Source organism: Myotis davidii, unplaced genomic scaffold (assembly GCF_000327345.1).
Source record: "Myotis davidii unplaced genomic scaffold, ASM32734v1 scaffold616, whole genome shotgun sequence".
Lineage (NCBI taxonomy): Eukaryota > Metazoa > Chordata > Mammalia > Chiroptera > Vespertilionidae > Myotis > Myotis davidii.
In genome coordinates, this window is record NW_006291965.1 from 129,758 (window position 1) to 153,739 (window position 23,982).

Consider the following 23,982-nt stretch of genomic DNA (forward strand, 5'->3'; position numbering starts at 1 on the left):
TAAGTTCGGTACTATCTGTGGTTTCAGGCATTCACTGGAGGTCTTGGAATGTATTCTCTGCAGATAAGGGGGAACTACTGTATTGACATCTAAAAAGTAAATCCCCCCTGGCTGGTTTTGCTCAGTGGATAGAGCATCGACCTGCGGACTGAAGGATCCCAGGTTCAATTCCAGTGAAGGGCACATGCCCGGGGTTACTGGCTCGATCCCCATAGGGATCGTGTAGGAGGCAGCTGATCAATGATTCTCTCTCATCATTGATATTTCTATTTCTCTCTCCCTTTCCCTTCCTCTATGAAATCAATACAAATATATTTAAAAAATAAAATAAATAATAAAAAGTAGATTCTACCCTCTAAATCCTGAGATATCTTCTTCTTGCATAGTGTGTGTAAACCATGAACCACAAAAGAATAATCTGATAAGAGAACGTGAGTATCATACTTACATATCCATATTCTAAATCCCAGCACCAGCAGTAATTGCAAAATCTTACAAAACATGCCCGGAGAAAGTCCCCAATAAGGATTGTGACATAAGTGGTCAAAACATCAGAAACAGTCAGCCGCACAAATTCCTGTGGAGATATTATCTGCATTACAATTTGCATTTTTGTCTTTAAATGGTCCTAGTGTTGACAGCGAATTTGTCATGTTTCTAAACAGTATGAGCATGAAAACTGCAATTAATGGTAAAGAAACTAGTTAGGCATGTCTAGCAAATGAAGAATGTTTCACTCTTATTTTATTTGTCTAAAAATAATTATTTTCTGTTCCAAAATCACTGTATTAAAAGACTTATTACTGAGAAATTTTTATAAGCATCACACAATATCCCAAAATAGGAAAATATTGGCCATGTGGAAGTATAAAATTTAATCTGGCAAACAGCAATATTTATAAATTTTAAAGACAAACTTGGAAAAAGCACCTGCAGCATAGATGATAGAAGATTCATTTTTCTAACACATGAAAACTTTTACAAATCAGTATGACAATAGATGGGTGATCCAATTAGGAAAAGAATTGGCAAATGTTGCGAACAAGAAATCCTCAGGAGAAAATACACAGTCAATTAAAACATTGGAAAATACTTAAGCCCCACAGTACTATAAATTAAAACAACAATCTGCTTTATTAGAACACCAAAAGGTAGTAAACAACTCACTGCTTGAAAACAATCCTTCTGTTACGTGCAACTGTAAAAGGGGTATAAAAGGAGAACTTCCCTAAATGAATAGATGTGAGGCATGCATGAGATAATGTATATGAAATTCACAGCCAGCACATGGTAAGCATTCAATAAATCTTAGCTGTATTTTATTAGTTTAAGCAATAAAAAATTAGGCCACACTTATGGAAGAACTATTGACTCTGCTCTTTTTTAATCCATTAATTGTCATGCACTTCTGTTTGTGATATTACCTGCCCCACCATTGTTTCCCAGCAGGGTCCTCGAGGTACATCTGCAGGGTGCACGTAAAAGGGTGCCCCAGTGCTATTTCCAGTGAGTGTTGCATTGTAGGCCTTGATCATGTTGGCTTCCCACAAGGTAATATTGACCCTTACTAGCTTTTCCTCTTCAATCTAGAAAGCAAGCAATACCAACAAAAGTGAACATAACACAGATATCAAATGCATGTCTGGCAGTCTTGAGACTGGGAATGTAACAACATGCTGATGGCAATCCAGACACACGATTTACCTTGTTGTTGATCTCATCCAACAAGGCAAGAATAAATACATACAAGTTGCCCAAAAGAAGAGCAAAAATGCGTATCAGTAGCCATTTTAGAGCAATGAGGGGATGGTAGTCTTCCAATTCAGCAAACAAGTCAAACAATGTTGGACAGAACATCCCCAGGAGGGACATGACCATGTTCATCTACAAGGAGACACAAGGGATAAACTGGGTTAATAGTATTTAGAAATTATTATTGCTTTCCTCCAGACCTTTGCAAAGTTCCAGCTAGATACCTTTGATCTTTTATTAGACTAAAGAAGATTATCTCGTGCATTTTTAAAATTTAATCTTAATAAAAAACATCAAAGTCAATATCAACTCACAGTCTCAAGATTTGGATGTATATGAGCTTGTATATGTGCCAGTAATAACAGTGTTTCCTGGTATAATGAGGGATGCAATTTACATCACTCACTACCCAAAGAACCCGTATTGTTCTGTATGGTAACTGATTCTGATATGATGATACACACTACACAACATATTTCCAAAGGCAATGGAAAATGATCTGCTTGAAGAATGAGATCCAAATTAGAAATAATAACTTGACAATCATCAGCATCTGAGTTAGTTTAATTAGTTAGAATGAATGACTTCCTTGAGATGGGCTCAGGACTAAACATTGAATTCAGGGACATGCAAATTGTTAGGAGCAAAAGAAGAAGTGCTTTATCAAAAAAAAAAAAAAAAAAAAAAAAAACCACAGAGGACATTCAGGGAAACAAAAGAAGAACATATAGTATGATGTTATTGAAGTCACTGAAGCCAAGGCCAGACAGTTTCAAAAGGATGACTGGTTCATGATGCCAAAAGCAAGAGAATAATGAGAGAGAGGGGGGTTGGGGGTGGAGGAGAGAAATAGGACAAGTAGGAAATGTGTGGTCCTTCTCTCCTGACTGACTGGCATCCTTACGATTATATTATTTGGCTAAATTAAGTCAAAGGAAAAAAATCCAGAGCAATTACTACTTTTATGGTGGAAGCAAAGCCTTCTTTAAACTAAAAAAAAAAAAAAAAAAAAAAGGATTTCTGGTAACATTTCAGGTAACATTAGCAACTGTCCTTCCTAAATACCTGGCTCAAACTGCCACCATTAAACATTTCCTATTTCCCTTTGTGGATTCCATATTTTGATTAGAAGTACTAGACTATATTTAGAAAATAATTGTCAATATGCTTTTTCCATTTTTATTAAGAACGTTATGTATGCATGACCAACAGGAGCTAAAAATCAGCATAACATAAATTCAGCATGATATCATTTCAGCCTAAAGGAAAAACTTGGCAGATCTTATACAATCTTATATAAGGTAAATTTAATTCTGTTTTATCAAATTTATAGTTATGCATAACTCCCCATTATTACCTTTGTTGGCTCCTAGGACTCAGGGATCTCCTAAAATGGGTATTAAACTGGTTCTTACAAAGAGTGACCCTTTTCATGATTGACAATCAACTACCCATCCTTTACTGTGGTTCATTTATACAAAAATACAGTCAATATGAACCATAGACTAAAGTGGCATGATAATTGTGCCTATAAATATTATCACAACTATAAGAAAGAATGTTGACAGCAAATTTAGTAAAGGCTTTGAAATTTATTTAAGTAAATGAAATATCTCCACCAAATAACTGTTTCACAGGTTTCCATGAAATGTCTGTGTTTTTATAGTCTCTTAAAGGAATGGCCTTCCATCTCCAATGTTACCATTGCTAAATATAGAATGCTTTTGTTTCTTAGTTTTTGTTGTAGCTAATACCATTTTCTGTCCCAACATGTTTAAGGAGATTCTATACTGTGAAGACTTAACCTTTTTGGTCTATAAGGCTCTGCAGAAATTTCAGTGTGGGAAGTATAGACTAAAGTATAGATTTAGTCCCACAGACTAAATCTACCCAAACTTTGAAAATGCCTAAGTTCTAAATGGTGCCACATTGCATGCTGGAACATTTTATTAAAGAGAATAGGCCTTAGCAACAATATATGATCAATGATTTCCTGATTTTAAATATCAACCTCTGACCTCCCTTCTCTGACCTGCTGAATGGGCAGATATGCTGGGGGGAAAATGACAATCTTATTTAATGCCTGGCAAAGAGTTAACCTTCCTAATTTGAATAGCAGTCAGAGGGGGAGGAAGGCAGGCTAGGAGGAGAAAAGGGAGCTAGGGAGTTAGGCTGCTAGTGAAAAAGAGCGAGAAGCCCAGACTTGCCCAAAGGGGGGGAGGCAATCTGAATGTGTCCATGAGATAAACACAGGAACCAAGGCTCTATCATCACTGCTTCAGAGAATTCAGGCAACAGATGGATCTTTCAGTTACAGATGCAGGATCTACAGAGAAATCAGCATAAGTTCATGAAAAGAGTGTGGGGCTTGAAACCAAGAATCCTAGGTTTTAACTCACTTTTCTCCATAGTTCTGTGACCACGAACACATCACCTAATCTGAGAGTCCTCATCTTCTTGTAAACTATACTGGTTGGAATACATGTGTGCTAACATCTCTCCCAACTGTAATGTGCCAGGATGTCCCAAAATGAAGGACAACCAGTAGACAGCTTTGCAAATAAGGCTGGGACAGAGTGGAAAATGTGGGACAGGGTTGGCTAACTCACAGGCAGATGGAGGAAAGAGGTAGAGAGTGGCCTTATTTAATGTTCTGCCATAGAAGCATAACCCACAAAATCTCAAGTGTCAGGTTCTAAGCACATAAAAGCATGCAGAGACGAACTTCATTTTTTTCCCACCACCCAAGGGTGTCAGGATCTTGCTGCGCAAATTCCTGGGATCTCTTCACAGCCCAAAAGATGAGATATCCACTCCCGGCAAGTGTTAGAAACACGAAGAAGTTAGCGAGAAACCTCAGGAATCTGATCAAATGGACGTTTTCTTCTACTTGGGCCGCTCTTTCTTCAATTATGGCTTCCTAAAACCAGGAAAAAGAGAAATATCTGAGCTACACAAGTATCATGAACTCAGGAATTAATTTTTCTTACATCAGAATGTAAAATGTGAAAATAACCAAATCTGGGATTTCACAAACCAGTGAATATTGCCAGTAAGTGAGAACAAGTGAGAGAAAGGAGGAATTCTTACAAACCATCTCTAGCCACTCTAATAGGATAGTCTTCATTCTAAATTCTCTTCCAGTACAGTTTTCTAAAAGCTACAAAATACTTCAAAGCCATCTTAAATATTGAGCATTATTCTGTTATATAAAATATCTGATTCTGATTACTAATGGTCCTCTATTTTAAGCCAATGGCATTATTTTAATAATAAATGTAGAGAAGAGATAGTGCTGCTGTGGGTCATCAGATATTTTCCAGTCATAATCAGAACTCTGCCCAAGTCCCAGTAGGCAGAAATGATGAGTTAATCTTTCTTTTAATTGTCAAGATACTTTGTTAGCTGGAACATATGGAATTGCTTCCATTTTACTCTGACAAATATAAAGAAAAGCCCTAGGCAGTTTGACTCAGTGGATAGAGCATTGGCCGGTGGACTGAAGAGTCCCAGGTTCTATTCCGGTCAAGGGCATATGTCTGGGTTGCAGACTCGGTCCCAGTAGTGGGCATGCAGGAAACAGCCAATCAATGAGTTTCTCTCATCGTTGATGTTTCTATCTCTCTCTTCCTCTCTGAAATGAATAAAAAATACATATATTAGAAATACAAAGAAAAGACTCTGGAAGGTGGCCATCTTTACCTTAAAGTTCATTGTGATAGAATTGAATTTGTTGTCTGCTGTTTCCGGATTGCCGATCAGGTAGTCCCAGCTGGTGAACACCTTCCAGCTGAAGTTGAAGGTGTTGTCATCACCACCCCCATCGTCACCAATATTTTGGGTCATTCTATAAAAACAGGAAGTTTAATCCAGCAACCAGAATACACAAAAAGGGGGAGAATAAAGGGAATGTTAAAACAACATAAGTATAGGTTAATTGGAGAAGCAATAGCTAAAAGACATATTTTCAAACACTTTTTTTTAAACAACCAGAAAATAGAAGTTTATTTTTAAATTTTGTTTTTAAGTTTTTACACTGTGCATTTGTCAGGCTTTCAAGATTAAAAGACTTGATGATTTTAAAAATTAAACAGGTTATATAAAAATACATATTTTTATTTGTTTTCCTAAACTGTTTTCTTAGCTCATATACTTGGCTCTTAACCTTTTGTGGGAGAAGGCTCTCTATAGAAATCTGAAGGAAACCATCGGGTCCCTCCCAGGAAAAGAAAATATGGGTAGGCTCTGACACTGTTCTACACAACTTCAATGGTTCCCAGACCCCCTGAAGGCTCAAGATGGATGAAGCCAGGTCAGGTCAGGAAATCACTGCATATATTTCAATTCTCCCTAGAATGTCCTCCAAAAAAGTGATTGCACCAAATGCATGACATTTCCGCATTACTCTGCAACTCTTGATCAAAAATCAAGACAGTAGTTGCACATATTCTACTCAGTGATTTAAAAAATATTTTTTTGGATTGGAAAGTTTAAATGCACTTACTTGCACATTTATTTCAGTAGTTAGAGAACTGTATTATACATATTCCACTTCCTTTTTCCCCTAATCACTAAAAATAGCAAAACTGAAATTTCATATGATACATATTAAAAAAATGGTCCTATAAGGCTTTGGTTTTTTAAATATGACAGTGATTATGGAACCCAAAAAGAAGAAGCAATATGATATAAAAGTGACATCATAGGTTGACAGGCATCTCTAAGATCATCTAAATTCCCCCAATGTCCCCACCCCTTATGAAAGTTTATCTATTTTAAATGGGCTAATGTGTTATGAAAAAATAACCAAATATAATTTGGTTCAAATAGATCTTACAGTCAAGTAGCTGTAGGTAGGTCACTGGGTATGTCTAATATTATTTTATCATCTGAAAATAATTAAACTATTACCTACTTTGTAATGTTTAAGGGTTAATAGATAAATATATTCTCTCTTTTCCTAATTTAAAAATATTTATATGCATGTATTGAAGCTGGTTTATGGTATATGTAGGTTTTTAATATATAGAGGATAGTCTATGTGGACAAAATTTTTAACACTATTTGAGGCTTATATGTGCACATTATGTAGGTATTCAATGCTCTGCTTGTTAGCTTAGTCCAGGGGTCCTCAAACTTTTTAAACAGGGGGCCAGTTCACTGTCCCTCAGACCATTGGAGGGCCTGACTATAGTTTAAAAAAAAACTATGAACAAATTCCTATGCACACTGCACATATCTTATTTTGAAGTAAAAAAACAAAATGGGAACAAATACAATATTTGTATTTGCATGTGGCCCACGGGCCGTAGTTTGAGGACCCCTGGCTTAGTCTATTATGGCTAGTCTCATAAACAGAAAAAGAGGTATATCTAATCTCAATGAACCCTACAACAGGTGAAAGTCTTGGGAACGCCTGTTGGGATAAAACAGACAGCAAGAGCCAGCTCAGTAAGGCATGCCTGCCCTTAATGACTCAGTTATTTCCAGTAGTTTGCTGCTCTGGATATGCCAAAATTTTTAGCTCAAAGAACTGTTTTTAATAGGAACAATTAGATATTGAAATTACAGCACCTTTACTTTGTGATACAAAACTTCGAAGAGATGAAGACAACATATGAAGGGGCTAATGGTCTCCATGTTATGCAACTTTACATTATGCTGTATTAATTTGCTTTTAATACATATGTAACTTTTGACTATGAATATTTCTAAGCTTAGTAAGTGGTTAGTAATGTACACTGCCTCAGAAGGAAGGAAGGAATGTCCAGTGACTAAGGACATTGAAGGACCAACTCATAAGAAGGAAAGAAGAAGGAAGGAAGGAAGGAAGGAAGGAAGGAAGGAAGGAAGGAAGGAAGGAAGGAAGGAAAAAAGGAAAAAAGGAAGGAAAAAAGGAAGGAACTAAGACAATAGTGATCAACCATCTTGGTTTGCCAGGGACTGAATGGGTTTCCAGGGCACAGGACTTCAGTGCTAAAAGAGGGAGAGTCCTGAGTCAATAAAGTTAGTCACCCTGTCTTAAAACCTCAAAGAACTTTCTTGGATTTCCATATCATATTACCTTCCAATTTCCCTATTAAATAATTAAAATTAGATATTGGCCACCATTTTATAGATGAGGATGCCTAGACAAACAGTATGGGCAAGATGTTGAAGTCCATCCATAGACAAATTGATTTTAAAATCTAGATTCCCTTCTATTTGATTTGAATAATGTAACTCATAAAGTCACCGATGTTTATTCCAATAATATATTATTTCGGGGTGGGGATGAGGGGAGGCAATGATAAATGATTTTGTACAATCACTTATATCTCATTAATTCTCTTTCTACCAAGCCTTGTTCCCAAAGCTAGGAGTGGGTGGGAGTTATGAATTGCTTTGTAATTGTTTTGCAATACATAATAATGAGTTTAAACCACTGGCCAATCAGGTAACAAACAACCAAAGGTCCATGCTAGAGGGAGGGACCAAAACCAGGTTGGTTTCATCAGCATAATATGAATGACTTTAAGAGAGAAAATGTGGATTTTGTGCCCTGCAACTATGCTAAATGTCATCTTCAAGCTAGTTAGGAAAAACTGCCATTTCCTCTAGGTTGGCATTATCCAATATGGTCACCACCAGCAACATGTGGTCACTGAATGCTTGAAATGTGATAATATAAAATACAGACAAGACTTCAAAGACAGTACCAAAAAAATCCTCAATAATAATATTATTTTAATTATATGTTAATGCATTTGCTATATTGAATAAAATATATTATTAAAATTCATTAATTTGATGTTTCTCTATCTTCCCTCCTCTCTCTCAAAAAAATCAATAAAGTATTTCTAAATTAAATTAATTTACCTGTGTAAATTAATACGGCTCCTAGAAAATTTTAAGTGAGATGTGTGGTTCATCTTGTATTTCTTTGCACAATGCTGTTCTATAATCTTAAAATTCACCAACTAGAAAATTATTGTAATGAATACACAAATCCATTAATGTGCAACTGCATAAACCTATGCGACTGCTCTGTCATTGGGGTTACATTTGATTCTTCAATAATCCAATGGGTTATAATCCTAACAAAATTATCGACAGTTATTATTTACCACCAGCCAGACATGTTCTCAGTATTAACTCATTTCATGTATTAGCTCATTTAGTCCTCATGGCCATCCTAAGACCAAGGTGTTATTACAACTCTTTTAAGAGGGAAACTAGAGAACAGAACATTTGTGTAAGTTGTAAGGGTCTTTTAGTCCATGGTAGAGCTGGGATTTGCATCCATGCAGATCAGCTGGGGATTCACAGCCACTGCAGAATCACTGAAAAGAGCTGCGTAACTGGACATACACAAACTTGCTTGCCCAGTGACTAAGGACATTGAAGGACCAACTCATAAATGATCCGCATGAGGTCTCTCTAATGTGACTAGCACTCTGACTTTAGTCTTGCCAAATCAAAATGGGGGGTGTGCGGGAGGCAGCCAATCAGTGATTCTCTCTCATCATTGATGTTTCTATCTCTATTTCCCTCTCCCTTCCTCTTTGAAGTCAATATATATATTAAAGTAAAAAAAAATATATGGTAAAGACTAGAAATATCTTAGATTTTTGGAATGTAATAATACTGTATTAGGTAGATAGATAACTAATACTAGGTATTTAAGATCTCTGATTACACTTGGGCAGTAGATAAATATTTTGGATGTGGGGTCTCCATGAAGGCTTTCATCATGTCATGAAGAGGCTTAAAAACTAAGTATGACAGTGTTCTTTGGTGGAACCAGTCATTGTGACAGGGACAAGACCCAAAGTGTGTCATAGACTTGGACCCTCAGACAAGGCCCTTCCCTGAAGTGAAGCAAATGGTCAGTTCTCCCTGTGCAGAGTCAACTAAAAGGGTAGGGACATTAACTGAGGTGTCTCTCTTTTTCTCCTAAGCTAGAGCAGAGAACTGGCTGAAGGGCAGGCTGCTCATAGCCCCAAACAACTGTGCTAGGTTTCTGCAGAGTATTACAAATACGGGGGTGGGGGGGGGTGGGGGAGGTTCACAGTTGTGAGTACACGACACACCATGTTTATTATTGTATTATTATTTATTTATCATTGCATTATTTTCCATACATACAACTGTAAACCTACTTTACCCCCACCCTATGCATTTCAGTCAGAGGAAAAAATTGTTGTTTCATCAGTTCCCTATAAAATTCTTCCTCTTGCTCTAATAAATCCTTTTCTAAGACAAACCATGATGATACTGTTGATCGTGATGGTCTCATGGGGGCCATTTGTTTTTGCCACCTTATGTAGCTGCAATTTTTTGGATGAGTGATTATACTGGCTTTAAAAAAAGAACAGAGAACAACCGTTTCTGCCTATTGAACTGGTTCTGCAAGTCACAAACCTCTTTACACAGAACGAGGGGTCAGCAGCTGTTTCCCTGTCTTGTTTGCAACATTGATTCACATGTCCAAGTACAAAAAGGCACATTTTAAAAATATGCTTAAACACAGGACGGGTATGCAGTGAGATGACCCAAAGGCCGCAGTCATGTTCAATCCTTTTGTTTGGAGGATATAATAATCTAACATTAGCATCGGTACTAGAACGACATTTTATCTCATAGACTGCATCCTCTTCAGTGGTTCTCAACCTGTGGGTCGTGAACAATGAAAATACACCCTGCATATCAGATATTTACATTATGATTCATAACAGTAGCAAAATTACAGTTATGAAGTAGCAACAAAAATAATTTTATGGTTGGGGGTCACCACAACATGAGGAACTGTATTAAAGTGTCACAGCATTAGGAAGGTTGAGAACCACTGCAAATGTAAAACAGAAAAAAAATTACATCCATTCTCCAGTTTAATTCCAGAAATCATTGCCTGCATCCCAAGAGCCCAATGAAACTTACGCTTTAAGGACAACCACAAAGCTGTATCCAATGCAGCTGATCCCCACCAGGAAGTAGGAGAGTGGCATCCTGAAATTCATCCATCCAATTGTTCGCTGATTGTCGTAATAGCCATAAAAGAGCACGGAATACTGCGCCAGGCCCTAAAATCCAACAACAAAGCCACTTAGCAGATGCCATGAAGAGAAACTCAAAGGAAAAGAAAGATGGATTTTTAAAAGGAATGACAAAATGACATTAATTTTCAAACTTGGGAGATGTCTCTGACATGAGCCCCATTGTTTTGCTTCAGAGAGTGAATGTTTCAGCTGCCACATTGATTGGCAGTTACTTGGTTTACTTGAAATTCAGTGACTTCTAAATAGACCCAATTTTTAATCAAGTACAGGTTTGCTCAGCTGTGGAGCCATTACCATGAAATGCCCATTGATTAGAACATCAAAACAAAAGGAAAGAGACTCACAGAGAGATAACAGATTGACAGCTGTCAGAAGGGAGGGGCATTGTAGGGCGGGGTGATAAAGATGAAGGGATTTAAGCAACCACAACACAAAACAAAAAAACCTCATGGAGACAGACAACAGCATGCTGATTACCAGAGGGAAGGGGATGGGGGAGGTAGAAGAAGGTAAAGGGGGATAAATGGTGATGGAAAGAGACTTGACTTGGGGTGGTGAACACACAATATACTATACAGATGATGCATTATTGAAGTGTACACCTGAAACCTATATAAGTTTATTAACCAACGTCACCCCAATAAATTCAATAAAAAGTTTATGGTGTCATCAGATTTATAATTTTAAGAACTTGCTTGATATTTGGGGGAGGGTGTGAAACATGCTTCCTCCAATTGTGATGGCAGGTTCCACTTCCAGTCGCCTGAGCCACAGTCAGACTGGTTCTCCTACCCCCGAGAGCTGTGTCTTAGCTTGCATGAGGAACAGGTGAAGTGATCTGCACAACCTTCTATTCATCAAGACTATTACATCCCATAACCTCCCATAACCAGCATGTTTATCTCTTCCAAAAATTACCCAGTGGGGTTAGAATCACCATTTCCCCAAGTCACCTGAGGGGGACATACACAGAACATGGGCATATTCTGAGGCTGCTTCCTTTATAGTCCTTCCATCTTTCTCTCCTTCTCTTACTGTGCTTTCTCACTCTCTGCATGGAAGCATTGTTTCTGTGTTACTATATATCCACTTCCTGAGCTTCTGTCTGCGTTTATCTCCCAGGCAATCACTTAAAATGACTGTGCTATATAAAGCGAGGAGACATTAACTTGCCAATGTGGGGCTTCCTCTTGAGGTCAAGTGAGTCACCCTTGAACCTGAAAAAATTAAACTGGCTGACTTTAACATCATTTATACCAAGCCAAGCACTTTGAAGCCCACTGTTGAAGAAAGGAGGAGAGGAAATGGGAGGCGGAGGGGTGAGAGGAGGAGGAAGAAGAGGAAATGTCCTAGATGCTAATTTCCAAGGGAAGAATTAAGAGAAGTAATTTAGAGAATTGCCTTAAAAAAGATTATGACTAGTTCAAATCAGAAGCCACCTGAAATCTGAAAAAAAAACCAAAAAACTATTGCTCCCAAAATCTGCAGAAAATTTATTTTTTAATACTCTGTGAGAATTAGCAGGGGCGGGGAATTCCAGAAAAATCTCAGAAGAGCTCCTGGGCTTAAGTAGGATCAGGATGGGACGGGACGGGTATAGCTCAAAACCAAAGTGGTTCCCTGCACCATATCTGCCTGTATCTGCATTTTTCAGCTCAAGAAAAGATAACTCCAAACCCCAGAGAAAATGTGAGGCTAAACAACTAGTAGAAACCCCAAGTAGAGAAAGCAAGTGAGCTAACCTCATGTCTAAGCTAGAAAAGGATACCAAATAGACCTGAACTGGCCAACTGCCCAAGACCCAGAAATCTCAGGACAATAATCATCAGGAAGAGTTCCCTGCATCTGGTTCCATGCCATATATATGTTTTTATTGATTTCAGAGAAAGAAAGGGAGAGGGAGAAAGAGAAAGAAACATCAATAATGATAGAGAATCATCAATTAGCTGCCTCCTGCCCCCTCTCCCCCACTGGGGATCAAGCCTGCAACCTGGGCATGTGCCCTGACCGGGAATCGAACCATGACCTCCTGTCTCATGAGCCGACGTCAACCAATGAGCCACACCGGCTGGGCCATGACATCTTCTTTCACATTCATCTAGGTAAGGTCTCTGCTTCCTCTCAGCTATTTTAAATCCAATGCCCTGTCCAGAACCTTCAAACTGGCCCTCTTGTCCCCAGGGAATAACAGACCCTGGTAAGTACTGGCACTTGGCTCCTTGTGTAGTTTAAAGATATCCTGAACTGTTTCGTTTTTTCCATAACTATAAGGCATTCATTTTATAATTATTTCCTGCAACTGACTCTTACCTCATTTCCATGCTACAGTCCTGACAATGGTGATAATGGTTGCAGTAATAACATCAATCAATACGTTTTGTTGAGCACTTTGCATGTGCTTAAACCCTGACTTCATTTCACAGAATCCTCACAAAAACCCAAGGAAGTCACTACTGCCAGGGGAAATAGTTTTCCTCAACTCTTGATGAGTTCTCCCATGTGCAGAAACCCAGAAATGTAATGCTCCCAGCCCCTCTCCATTGCTTCATGCTAGCCCCAGGGAGGAGAAACCATCTGAGAGAAGGGCATGCAGGAGCAAACGGGCATGATGTAGGCCACTGCTCCTCCTCCCCCTGCAAGAGCACAGGCTGTGCTCTGTCCCTGTAGAGGGAGGCCTGGCCTGGCCTGGCCTAGACTGGGACGCCCACTTGCCCATAAAAAGATACCACGTTCCTTAATATCTGCTTTAATAAGAATAAAGGTGGCATGTTGACCTCCACCTTTAGCTTATCTCTGGTTAGCACACAACCTGGTTGGACAGGGAGGAGTGTTATTTATAACAACACACACACACACACACACGCACACACACCTCCCTGCCCATCTCAGTAACTTGTCCAAGTTCCCATAGCTAGTAGGTGACAGAGTGTGAACTTGAACTGGGTCTGTCCAATACAAATCCTATATTCTTAACCACTGTGCTATACTCCTCCTGTGCTTCCTTTGCCTACCAGACCTTGTATCATGCCAGTGCCATACATTCCCAGTTAAACAAAAATATAAGGAAACCCTACCAACTCCGCAGGAACTTGTGACCTATATCCCAGGATTGGTTCCTGGAGGTGCCAGGATCTCTTGGAAAAGGCCCCAGTGCTCCTTTTGAAAAGATTTCAGAGGACCTCATCTCTCTGTTCATAAACATTACAACCTTTACATCTTTTTCTAATTCATAATGATGCCTCCAAAATAACATGAAAGGAGAAAGGAGCTATCCAGCAAGCAGCTGGTGAGCTTGTTAGGTTAGCACAATAGCCACTGGGGCAGCTGGCTCATCTGGTGTATGCACCATCAACATATGTTCAGTGACTGGCACTTCATAAATGTTAGATCACATCCAAAGTTGCAAGGGGCCTGCAACTTTTTGGAATCCTGATAATTTGACAAAGGCTTCTTCAGTTTGCCTGTTGCTTCATATGCAGTCAAGTATAAATGAAAGAGGTAATATTGATGAGCATAATTTTTAAAAGCTTTATCCAATCCATCTTGAGGGGTGGCTTTAAACAGGAGTTGAAAAGCTTACGAGAGGAACACTCTCCCCTTCCACCCAGCCGGCCCACCACACTCCTCACATTTTTCTCTTTTCCTTAAAACTCCAACAGCAGACATCTGGAAGTGACTAAAATAGCAGTGACTCCTAGCCCAGCCAAGGTTTGACTCGGTTTCCATGTCAGCATGCATGGCTTTCTGTGTGGGAGCTCTCTCCCACCCCAAAATCTGTGACAGAGAAACCACAGAATGAGCCAAGTTTCAAATGAGCACAGAGAAGTCCTGTCCAACTCTGGGCTCCATGCATCTGCATCGTCTATTAAGACTCTAATTTCTGTTTCAATGCTGCAGCTGGTCTAGTCTATAGCCACTGACACCCTTTGATAAGAAAGAGAATGCTTTGATGATATAGTTGCTAGGAAACAACCCATGTAATTATTTATCTAAGTGACTTTTATTTGCCAAACACTATACATAGGTGAAGTAGAGACTGGATTATAGAGGCTCTCAAAAGAGTTCTGCACATAAAATATTTTCTTCATAAGTATTTATCATCTGAAATTATATTAGAACTCCACCCCTGTGGTGTTTCTCATGACTACAAATAGAGTGAAAGAAACATTCTATCCCCAGGATGGTAAATGAGTTTCAATATCCGTAGCAATTCTGTGTAAGTTTTAGCTATTATCAGACTATTATTTTGAAGAAGAAAAATAATCATGAAGTCAAAACTGATAAGAAAGGAAGATGTAACTTCCATGTGTGCCAAGACAGGAGAGAGTACCACACAAGTTGGGGTACAGTTCTATTTCTCTGAGTTGTTAACAGTCAATTTATACCTTAGTGTTAAAAGTTTCAAGCATGGATGAAACAGAGATGATGTCACAGTATCTGATAGAGTGGGACACAGGAGAGAAGCAAGACGCGAAAGGCTAACAACACCCCAAACCAAGGTTAACTAACTTCACAAGAACAGCAGCCAGCCTAGCACTTAGGGGCTACATGCTGATATCTAGCCCAGGGCCACCCTCCTTCTCTCCAATCAGACTCAGCAAGCTTCCACCTAATGCTCTGCTCACCTCTGAGTGTACTTTCCTTTTGCCACCACCCAGATCCAGAGTTATGGAACAAATGCCATGTGGCTCTTCGTGAGGGCATGTGTATTGATGCCCTCAAACCTCTTCCTCCCTCCCAGACAGGTGGCACTGCTCCTGACACCTTTCCCCTGCTGGCTTGTGGATGCCTTGCTCTCACAATCAGGGCTTCCTCTTCCTGCCTCTCCACATATAAACCATTTTTGCATGGGAAATAGAGTTAATTTACTGGATTCTCTCAGGACTCCACTAAACTTCAACACTGAATCCTTCCTCCACGTGCCTCCATGTACTTTGATATATATCTGTTAGTTTGGGGCTGTCACATTGGATAGCACATCCAATTAGATCATAAGGTCCCTGTCCTGTGGGCAGGGATTTTAGTTATCCTTTTATTCCCAGCATCTGACATTCAACTTATGCTTGCGGAATGGCTGAATGAAAAAAAGAAATTGCTTCTGGTGGTCATTAGGTATTCTCAGTTAGATTAAGTTCCTTTAAATTTTCATCTAAACCACTCTTTTCCAATTTTCTGCTCTCTACTACCCAACTTAATAAAATAGAGTAAATCATTCAAGACAGTAGCATGACTAAGAATAACAATCTCATGTTAGAATATAATAAATCAAAACACCAAAAAAATGTCTGAGAGACACTAAAGCTGGCAAAATGCTTTAATTTTTTCTACTGTCTAATTGCCTAAAACTCTTACAAAATGAGACATCTCAGTGCTATAAAATGAGCTGCAATGCATGATTTCTTCCCACATAGGAAAACTGGTCTTATTTCACAAGGTAGACATTAAAAGCATTATATTATGGGTGTTTGTTGTTCTTTGATTTCTGGACTTGTAAATCTACCCATTAATTCTTTGAAGTCATGCAAAATGAAGCATTGTGAATTCATATATAAAAAGCAATAGATGTGGTCACTGGGACACAGGCCATACTGGGAATTACCCTAGTATTATTTATTTAAGAATGAGTTTTTTGAAAAAATAAAAATATTTTTAGAAGTAGAGAAAATATTGAGACTACTTAGAAAAAAATGAATAAATCCAGAAATTTTCAATCCCATATTAGTAGCCCACATTTTATTTCAAATATTTAAGATTAGCAAACATAATTAATTTCAAGTACAGTTTATAAGCAAATAATGTCTATTAGAGATATATGATGCTAGAACTTAGGATAAAGATTTTACTGAATTGCTTTCAAATGTTTATAAATTTAAATATTTGTTACAGTATATGTACTTGACTCATGATTTCGGTGTTATTTGTATTATGCAATATAATTTAATAGTTTACAAAGTTCTAATCTAACTCAATGGCTCAGCGTTTAATCTATTAGATGGACAGCCAGTATTTAGATGTCAGCAAATTCCTACCAGGTAAATTGAGCTCTTCCAAACAATCTTAGTCCCTCCCTTGATCATAACGATAGATTGTCCTTTGGTCTCACATTCATTTTTTCTTCATCCAATCTGTTGAGTTTTTCAAAATCCAAGTCTGATAATGCCACTATCCACCCACCACCCACTTAAATTATTTTTAATTGCTCGAAGGAAAAAAATTATCATGGCCTAGATTGTAGACAGCCTCACATGGTTTGATAACCTTCTATCTCTCCACTGCCATTTGCCCCTGACTACAGACCCCAAAGGAATTCATTCTTCAAGTTGAAGAGACCAGAAGGAAACCAAGAATGCTACAATAAAACCCAGCGATCTCTCCCATCACATTATAGACATGTCATACAGAAGTCCAGGAGCAGCAGGTTAAGAAAGCTATGAAACAAGAGAAAGAACCTAGGACCTAGAACAGAAAATAAGACACCTCTCCTTTTAACCCAACCTCATGAGCCTTTGAACCAGAGGGACCTGCACTGGACACTGAGGAAGTAAAGCAAATACCGGAGCCAAGATGGACAGCCCTTAGATCCTTCCGATCCCAGCCCATGTGCCTGAGCAGGGCCCCCCTCTGCTCAGTGAAGTCTTCAAAAGAGTTTTACTATGGGTACAGAATAGAGGATCCTCACCCCTTCCAATCTATGACCTCCAGGCCAGGGATGAGTATATCTCAGAGTGCACTGGGGAATCTAGAAGCCCATATTTGTCCCCAAGAGGCCTAGCAGTCTGGCTTGGGGTCATTCTTTTGCCCTCACCAATGAATAATTTATGATCTAGGGCAGGGTGGGCAAACTTTTTGACTTGAAGGCCACAATGGGTTCTTAAACTGGACCGGAGGGCCGGAACAAAAGCATGGATGGAGTGTTTGTGTGAACTAATATAAATTCAAAGTAAACATCATTACATAACCGGATGCGGTCCTTTTTTTTTTAGTTTTATTCATTTCAAATGGGCCGGATCTGGCCCCGCAGGCTGTAGTTTGCCCACGGCTGATCTAGGGGGTTCAGTCTCCGCTGAGTCAGCACTTGGCTAGGTTGAAACAATGGCTGTGGCAGGGAGGTTATGTTAGTGTGTTTAAAGCTTGTTGAAACTAAATACCACCAACAACAGCAACAGTTCTGATCTAGTCACATTTTCAGAGCCAAGAGACCCCGTGGCAGCCCTGTGGGTGTGCTGCTCAGATCCCCTTCAGAAGACAGTCTCCAGCTGCCACCACTTTGGATTGACCCAGAAAGATCCTGATGTGTTCATCCGGGGAACACACACGAACACGAACACACACACACACACACACACACACACACACACACACACACATACCAGGGTGTCTCCAGCCAATGACCGAGCATGGTGAGGAATACTTGAGCCAGGTTATTCTTCAGTGACATGGGCGTCCTCCAATGGTCATTTCTTGCTAGAAGACTAACCGTTAGCCCAGCCAAGACTTTTTCAGAATGGCGCTAGAGTCTGTGACTCTTCCTACCCATCTTCCTTCCCTCTCTCCTTCCCCGGTTGTCAGCCCTGCTTTGCCATCTGAAGACTCTCCCCTCACCCCAACCCCATCAGGCTCATTTTCCCCTTTCTCTCCTATAGTCGTCCCCTTGCCCTGTTTCTCTTGCAACTAATATTGTTTTTGGCGTCTCTTTCTCAGGAAACCTGAAATGATTTATCCTTTCAAAGGACCCCCTGAAAATAAAGATGCATTTGAACTGCTTCAATATTCCTAAAGGCAAAGGTGTGTTATTCCATGTATGAATCATAAAAAATCTCTCTCCTACATGTGGTCAGTACAATAAGGGAAGAAAGAGCTTAAGACAACTGAGATATGTCTGTGAGGAGATGCTCTCACTTTGAAGATCATTACTTAAAAGAGCTGTTGACGCTGATAAAATAAGGAACTAAACTGCTGTTTGTTAACATTCAGAAAGTCTGTGACAGTCTCCCTCTAGGACAGACCTAAGGAGGAGATGTGGCGGAAGTGGGCAGCGCAGAGGAATAGACTTTGAATTTGACATGAAAGTCAGCCACATTTTAGCTTGCATTTCGGTGTCCCCTCTAATTAGAAGTGCTGTCTTTGGCAAAGTAACTTCTCTGAGTCTTAATCCCCTCAACTATACAATGATTATTGAGCTTCATCTTGAAGGGTTGTTATAAAATGTAATGTCTGGGTCTGACTAACACATAGTAGTTGTTAATGTTCCCCTCCTGCACAACAGAGCTTCCCCCACCTCCCACATCTATGAAGACAGCAGAGCAGGGAAGAAAAAGGTGATGTACCATTTATCCATATGCAATGTACAAGATGCCCTCAAGCTGGGAAGCTAAGTGCATTCCCCTTTATCACAGCTCAGATCTTTACCCATATGATCTCACAGTCTGATGTCAGCTCAAGCTGTTCCAAATTCCACCACAGTTCCTCGCCCCCTCTCCGTATCTAAACTATACAGTCTCTTCCTCTTTATCATTCCTGTATCATCCTTGTGTCTCCAAGTATCCTGCCAACACATGCATCTTCTTCTTACTGACTTAAACTCCTTCTCCTGATTCTACAGCTTCAAATAAAGCCATTTCTGCCAATTTGATTCATAGCATACCAATTAGATAACTCCCAATTTCTTACTACTTTAATAAAATGTATTTCCCTCTGATCAGTAAGATCAATCACCAGGTACTCGATAAAAGGATTAAGATTATGGTGCTTTGAGAAGCCGTAAGACTGACTGGCTTAGTATATATATAATGGTACTTGTCTACTATCAATTAAAGGGAATTTGGATGAGTTGTGATACATGCTTATAAGTCACAGACCTCTGAGCTTCCAAGGAGTTATTCTGTCAGGGAAGAGAGTTTAAGGGGAAGTTTCCAGCTTCCAGCATGAAGTTCAACAAAGAAGCAGCTCCCTACAACCTCCCCCACCTCCATCCTAAAGGGTTTTCTGACCTTCCCATTTTATAGCTTCCTCTACCGCAAGAGGTCATGCCTGTATCTATTAACTGTGTTCTATAAATATTTCCTGCTTCTCTCTCTTTTTTTAAAACAATTTGTTTCGGGGGTTTTTATATATATTATTGACTTTTTACAGAGAGGAAGGGAGAGGGATAGGGAGTTAGAAACATCGATGAGAGAGAAACATCAATCAGCTGCCTCCGACAGATTCCCCATTGGGGATGTGCCCGCAACCAAGGTACATGCCCTTGACCGGAATCAAACCTGGGACCCTTGAGTCCGCAGGCTGACACTCTATCCATTGAGCCAAACCAGTTAGGGCTCCTGCTTGTCTTTTCCTGCATCTCTATGGCATTGTTTAGCTAAGCTGGCACATTAATCTTCTAAGATGCAACAAACCAATCCATGGCCCAATTAGACTGTTCAGGCACCAGTCATCTCTTTCCTGGGCCTGAGACATGTCTTTCCCCCTGGCATCCCTGGAAGTGCAGAATTCTGAGTTCTCAGGGATCTCAAGGACATTTGGTCAAAGGTCTCCTCCATCGTGTCATAATAGATGGAATCCTGGGCTGTCCGCTTACATCATCTCATAATACAGAGCAGGCTCCTTTATGAGCTAATTGTTCTGATGATCGAGTAGAGGACTCAGGCAAGAGTAAATATCGAACCTGTCATTTAGTTTGAGAAGCTAATTTGGGAAATGCACTCTTACTATAAAAGGTGAAAAAGGGATCCAACTGCTTCACCTCCTTCTCCCTTTGTGAGGAAGATATAGCACTAAATGAAGTCAGTCTGTGTTCCAGGAACACGCAGTGAGAAGGCTGTTGGAAACCACTGCAGGAAAATTAGTGATAGGTACAGGGCATAGAAAGAGCACTAGATTAGGAGCCACTCATTAACCATAAGATCCTGAATGTGCTTCTGTGACTCAGTTTCCCTAACTTTATTATGTGGGACATAGGATGGAACATCTCTAAGGACACGTCTGTCTCTAGAAATCTCTCTATTTTGTGGTACATGTCAAACGATTGAATGGTTGCAGTGTGCATAAATTTTAAGAAAGTCTATAAGTGAATAATATCAGCTTTATTTTTACTTGACCTTTTGACATTCCCTCATTGCCTCAGAATCATTTCCAGGCTGGCTTAGAGTTATAAAGGAAAACGAATATCGTCGAAGCCACCTTCCTCTTCATCTTTTCCAATTGATTAATATCTCTCAAACATGACATGGACATTTCCCCAAAAACTTTCAATTTCAGTTATTTGATAAATGTGTATGTGCTTAAACTTCAGAAATATGTTTAAAAATCAAAGACTTTTGTTCATATTTTTAGTTCTTCCTTCCTCTGATATGACCAAACATCTGAAATGTCAATGATATTACTAGTTCCTATTCTTATTAACCGGGCTTGAAGTTTATTATCTTGCTAGTCAGAATATGAGAAAGAGAAATAAAAATTATTTCAGGGAGCATAGTAATAATTTTTTTGAAATTTAAGTATGAAAGGAGGTTGGAGAGGAAGAGGGATGGAGGAAATAAGAAGCAATAGAAAGGGAATATAAAAGTGAAGAAATAAAAGCTAACTTAGAGGCCATCTACTCTAAACAAAACTTTCCAAGCAAAATATTAGCTGCTTCCTCAGGGCTCGCCACTATTTTTTTCGTCATTTTGCTAACTTAGCACATCACATATTGTATACTGGTTGCCTATGTATTTTTCTTAAGTTCTCATGAGTACCTGGAGATCAAGAGAGTCATGTCCCAGTCATCTTTGTAAAACCAGTATATATTATATTCCATAAATAAATACTGAATTGAAACAAAAATGCCAACTGACAGGGGTGATTTTAGATTCCAAATGCTACAGAGTGAGGGCTTTATTCTATATTTTGCCTGTTTGTTCACAGACTAGGAAGTTTTGTAAAGTTTACATTTTCTGGTACAGCTCACATACATTAATATCTATGGTTCTTATCTCAAGGCTCTACAAATGCCTGTCCCCTCCCTGTTACGCAGATTGCCAGTCAACAGGATTCATGAAATCCTCCATTGGTTGAGAATATAAGGGGGTCAAAGAAGATGCAGCACATGTGTAGCCTCTTTAGGAAGCTCACAATTTAGGAGCTTAAGGATCAAATTCAAAACATCTATGAAATAGACATTTATTGTAACACTACGAACGTGAAGGCTGCTTATTGTTTTTCGCTCCTTACTTCCTTTCCCAGTCTACATAAAAATTTATTCTCATTTGCTATTTTTCAAGAATTCCTTGAATCTTCATGTGCCAATCTCCACCTTGCTACTTTTCTGTCCTCTACACTTTCAAACATCTCCAACCTGGTCACCATTTTAAGAAGGACATGTGTCACAGACTTGAATCACACTCCAAAATGATTTTTCAATGGGCAGGGATGAGTCTCTGCCATAGCAATAAACCCCATGCAGGGGACCTCAAAGAGGAATACTCATTTTAGTGCTACAGTGGAGTAATCCTCATTTGGGTACTATTTAGTAGTTAGAATTTAGCATTGCTTGGTATTTAATATTTAGCTTTATTTGGTATTGACTGAATAGTAATACTAAATAGACTTGTTTAGGAAGTCAAGAGGTTAATATGTAATATAAAAGCTCTAATTTCCTAAGAAGTCAAAAAGCACTTTTGCAAACTCTTCCTTTGTTGTTCTCCAAAGACAGAGATAAGAACATTGCTTGCAGTCTTTGAACTCTGAGCTCACCTTCATTCAGAATCTGTTTCTTCCCAAACCCTATTTACTCTTCCTTTTTTCCTCCCTCCCTCCCTCCCTCCCTCCCTCCCTTCCTTCTTTCCTTCCTTCCTCCCTTCCTTCCTTCCTTCCTTCCTTCCTTCCTTCCTTCCTCTCTCTCTCTCTCCAGGGGGAATGTTTAAGACTTTCACTCAGCCCCACCAGAGGAGGCCATAGAGTTTCAGAACAAGGAAAACTTCATCTACCAACACAGCTGTGTGGAGGAGACACTTACGTTGAAGTCGTACAACACACCAAAGTTCGCTGCTGATGCCTCTTCAGCTCTGGGAACTGTCTTTCTAGGTAAACTGCCATAGGGCAAACCCCAGAGGTACTATATGGAGAAGCAAAGAAAGCAGTTAACAACTGGAAACAAAGTCTGAACCGCACATGTGATCACAAACTGTTTTGTTTAAAAGCAATGCTGAGCCTTTTCATGAGGACTGTGGGTCTCCATGTGGGGTCCCCTCTTCTGGGACTCTCCTATTAAATCCAGAATTCCCAACAATGAGAGTGCTAAGGGCCCTGTGCTTTGAGTTCAGTGGACCACCAACAGTTGGGCCAACCACAGTGCCCAGAAGGCTACCCACCACCCCCTTCAAACTGGTCTCATTTGGGGAGGTCTGGAAAGGACAGTCTCATCTGAGGATGTAGTGTTCTAGAAAACCAGACTACCCACGTCTTCATGCGGGTGGGGTGAGAGAAGAATCTTTCCCTCATGCCAGGGAGAGGGTTCTCACAAGAGCACTCAGAACTTGAGGGTAACAAGAGGGAAGACTGATTATGAACCTTCCTGACACTAATTCAGGATTACTGCCCTGATCTGTGCGATCAGAGTAGAACAGGTTGCTAGGGGCAGACACAGCCAGTCAGGGAGCAAGAGTAGTATCCTATCAGGAGCTTTGGTGAGACCTGGGAAAAGCACCCCTCTTGCCTCAGGATACCACAGGGCTTGCCAAGCAGATCTGCTGCTTCTTTGAGATGAAAGCTCCCCTTCCCTTGGGCTGGGGGTAGAGTTTGAATATGGATGGAAATCTGGGTGACTGGGTAAGGGCTGGGAATCAGCCCCTACTCCCTTTTTCCACACAAGCTGCTCTGTTTCCATGGCAACCCTGCAGATCCTCTGACTTCCTGGCACTAATCAAAACAGAGGGTGAGTTCCACCTGTTCTATCTCACCCCAAAGTTGGGACCACAGAGGATCGAAGAGATTAGGGTTTGCCCAGGGACACAGGAACTTTGGGCAAAAGGGCATATGCATCGGAGGAATACTGAGTGGGGCTGCTGGATGGAGGCATCTGAGAAATGGAGCCTTGTTACCAGGAGGTGACCAGCCCTGGCCTCTGTGGTTCTGTAAAGTGACATGAAAGATACCCATCCTCTTTTGTTCCTTCGCTGGAGTCGGTAATCATTACCCCCCAAAAAACAGGATG

At 39.8% G+C, this 23,982-nt stretch overlaps 1 protein-coding gene across 1 annotated transcript in view; it reads right to left on the reverse strand.

Annotated features, from left to right (window-relative positions):
• The window catches only part of TMC1 (transmembrane channel like 1), a 115,018-nt gene that overhangs the window by 28,473 nt on the left and 62,563 nt on the right, over positions 1-23,982 (reverse strand). Inside the window, exons 8-14 of the mRNA XM_015564996.1 lie at positions 22,786-22,884; positions 10,672-10,814; positions 5,455-5,599; positions 4,478-4,672; positions 1,705-1,884; positions 1,425-1,586; positions 449-577 (exon numbers count right to left, since the gene is read on the reverse strand). Coding sequence (XP_015420482.1) covers positions 449-577; positions 1,425-1,586; positions 1,705-1,884; positions 4,478-4,672; positions 5,455-5,599; positions 10,672-10,814; positions 22,786-22,884 — 1,053 coding nt within the window. The remainder of the gene's footprint in view (positions 1-448; positions 578-1,424; positions 1,587-1,704; positions 1,885-4,477; positions 4,673-5,454; positions 5,600-10,671; positions 10,815-22,785; positions 22,885-23,982) is intronic.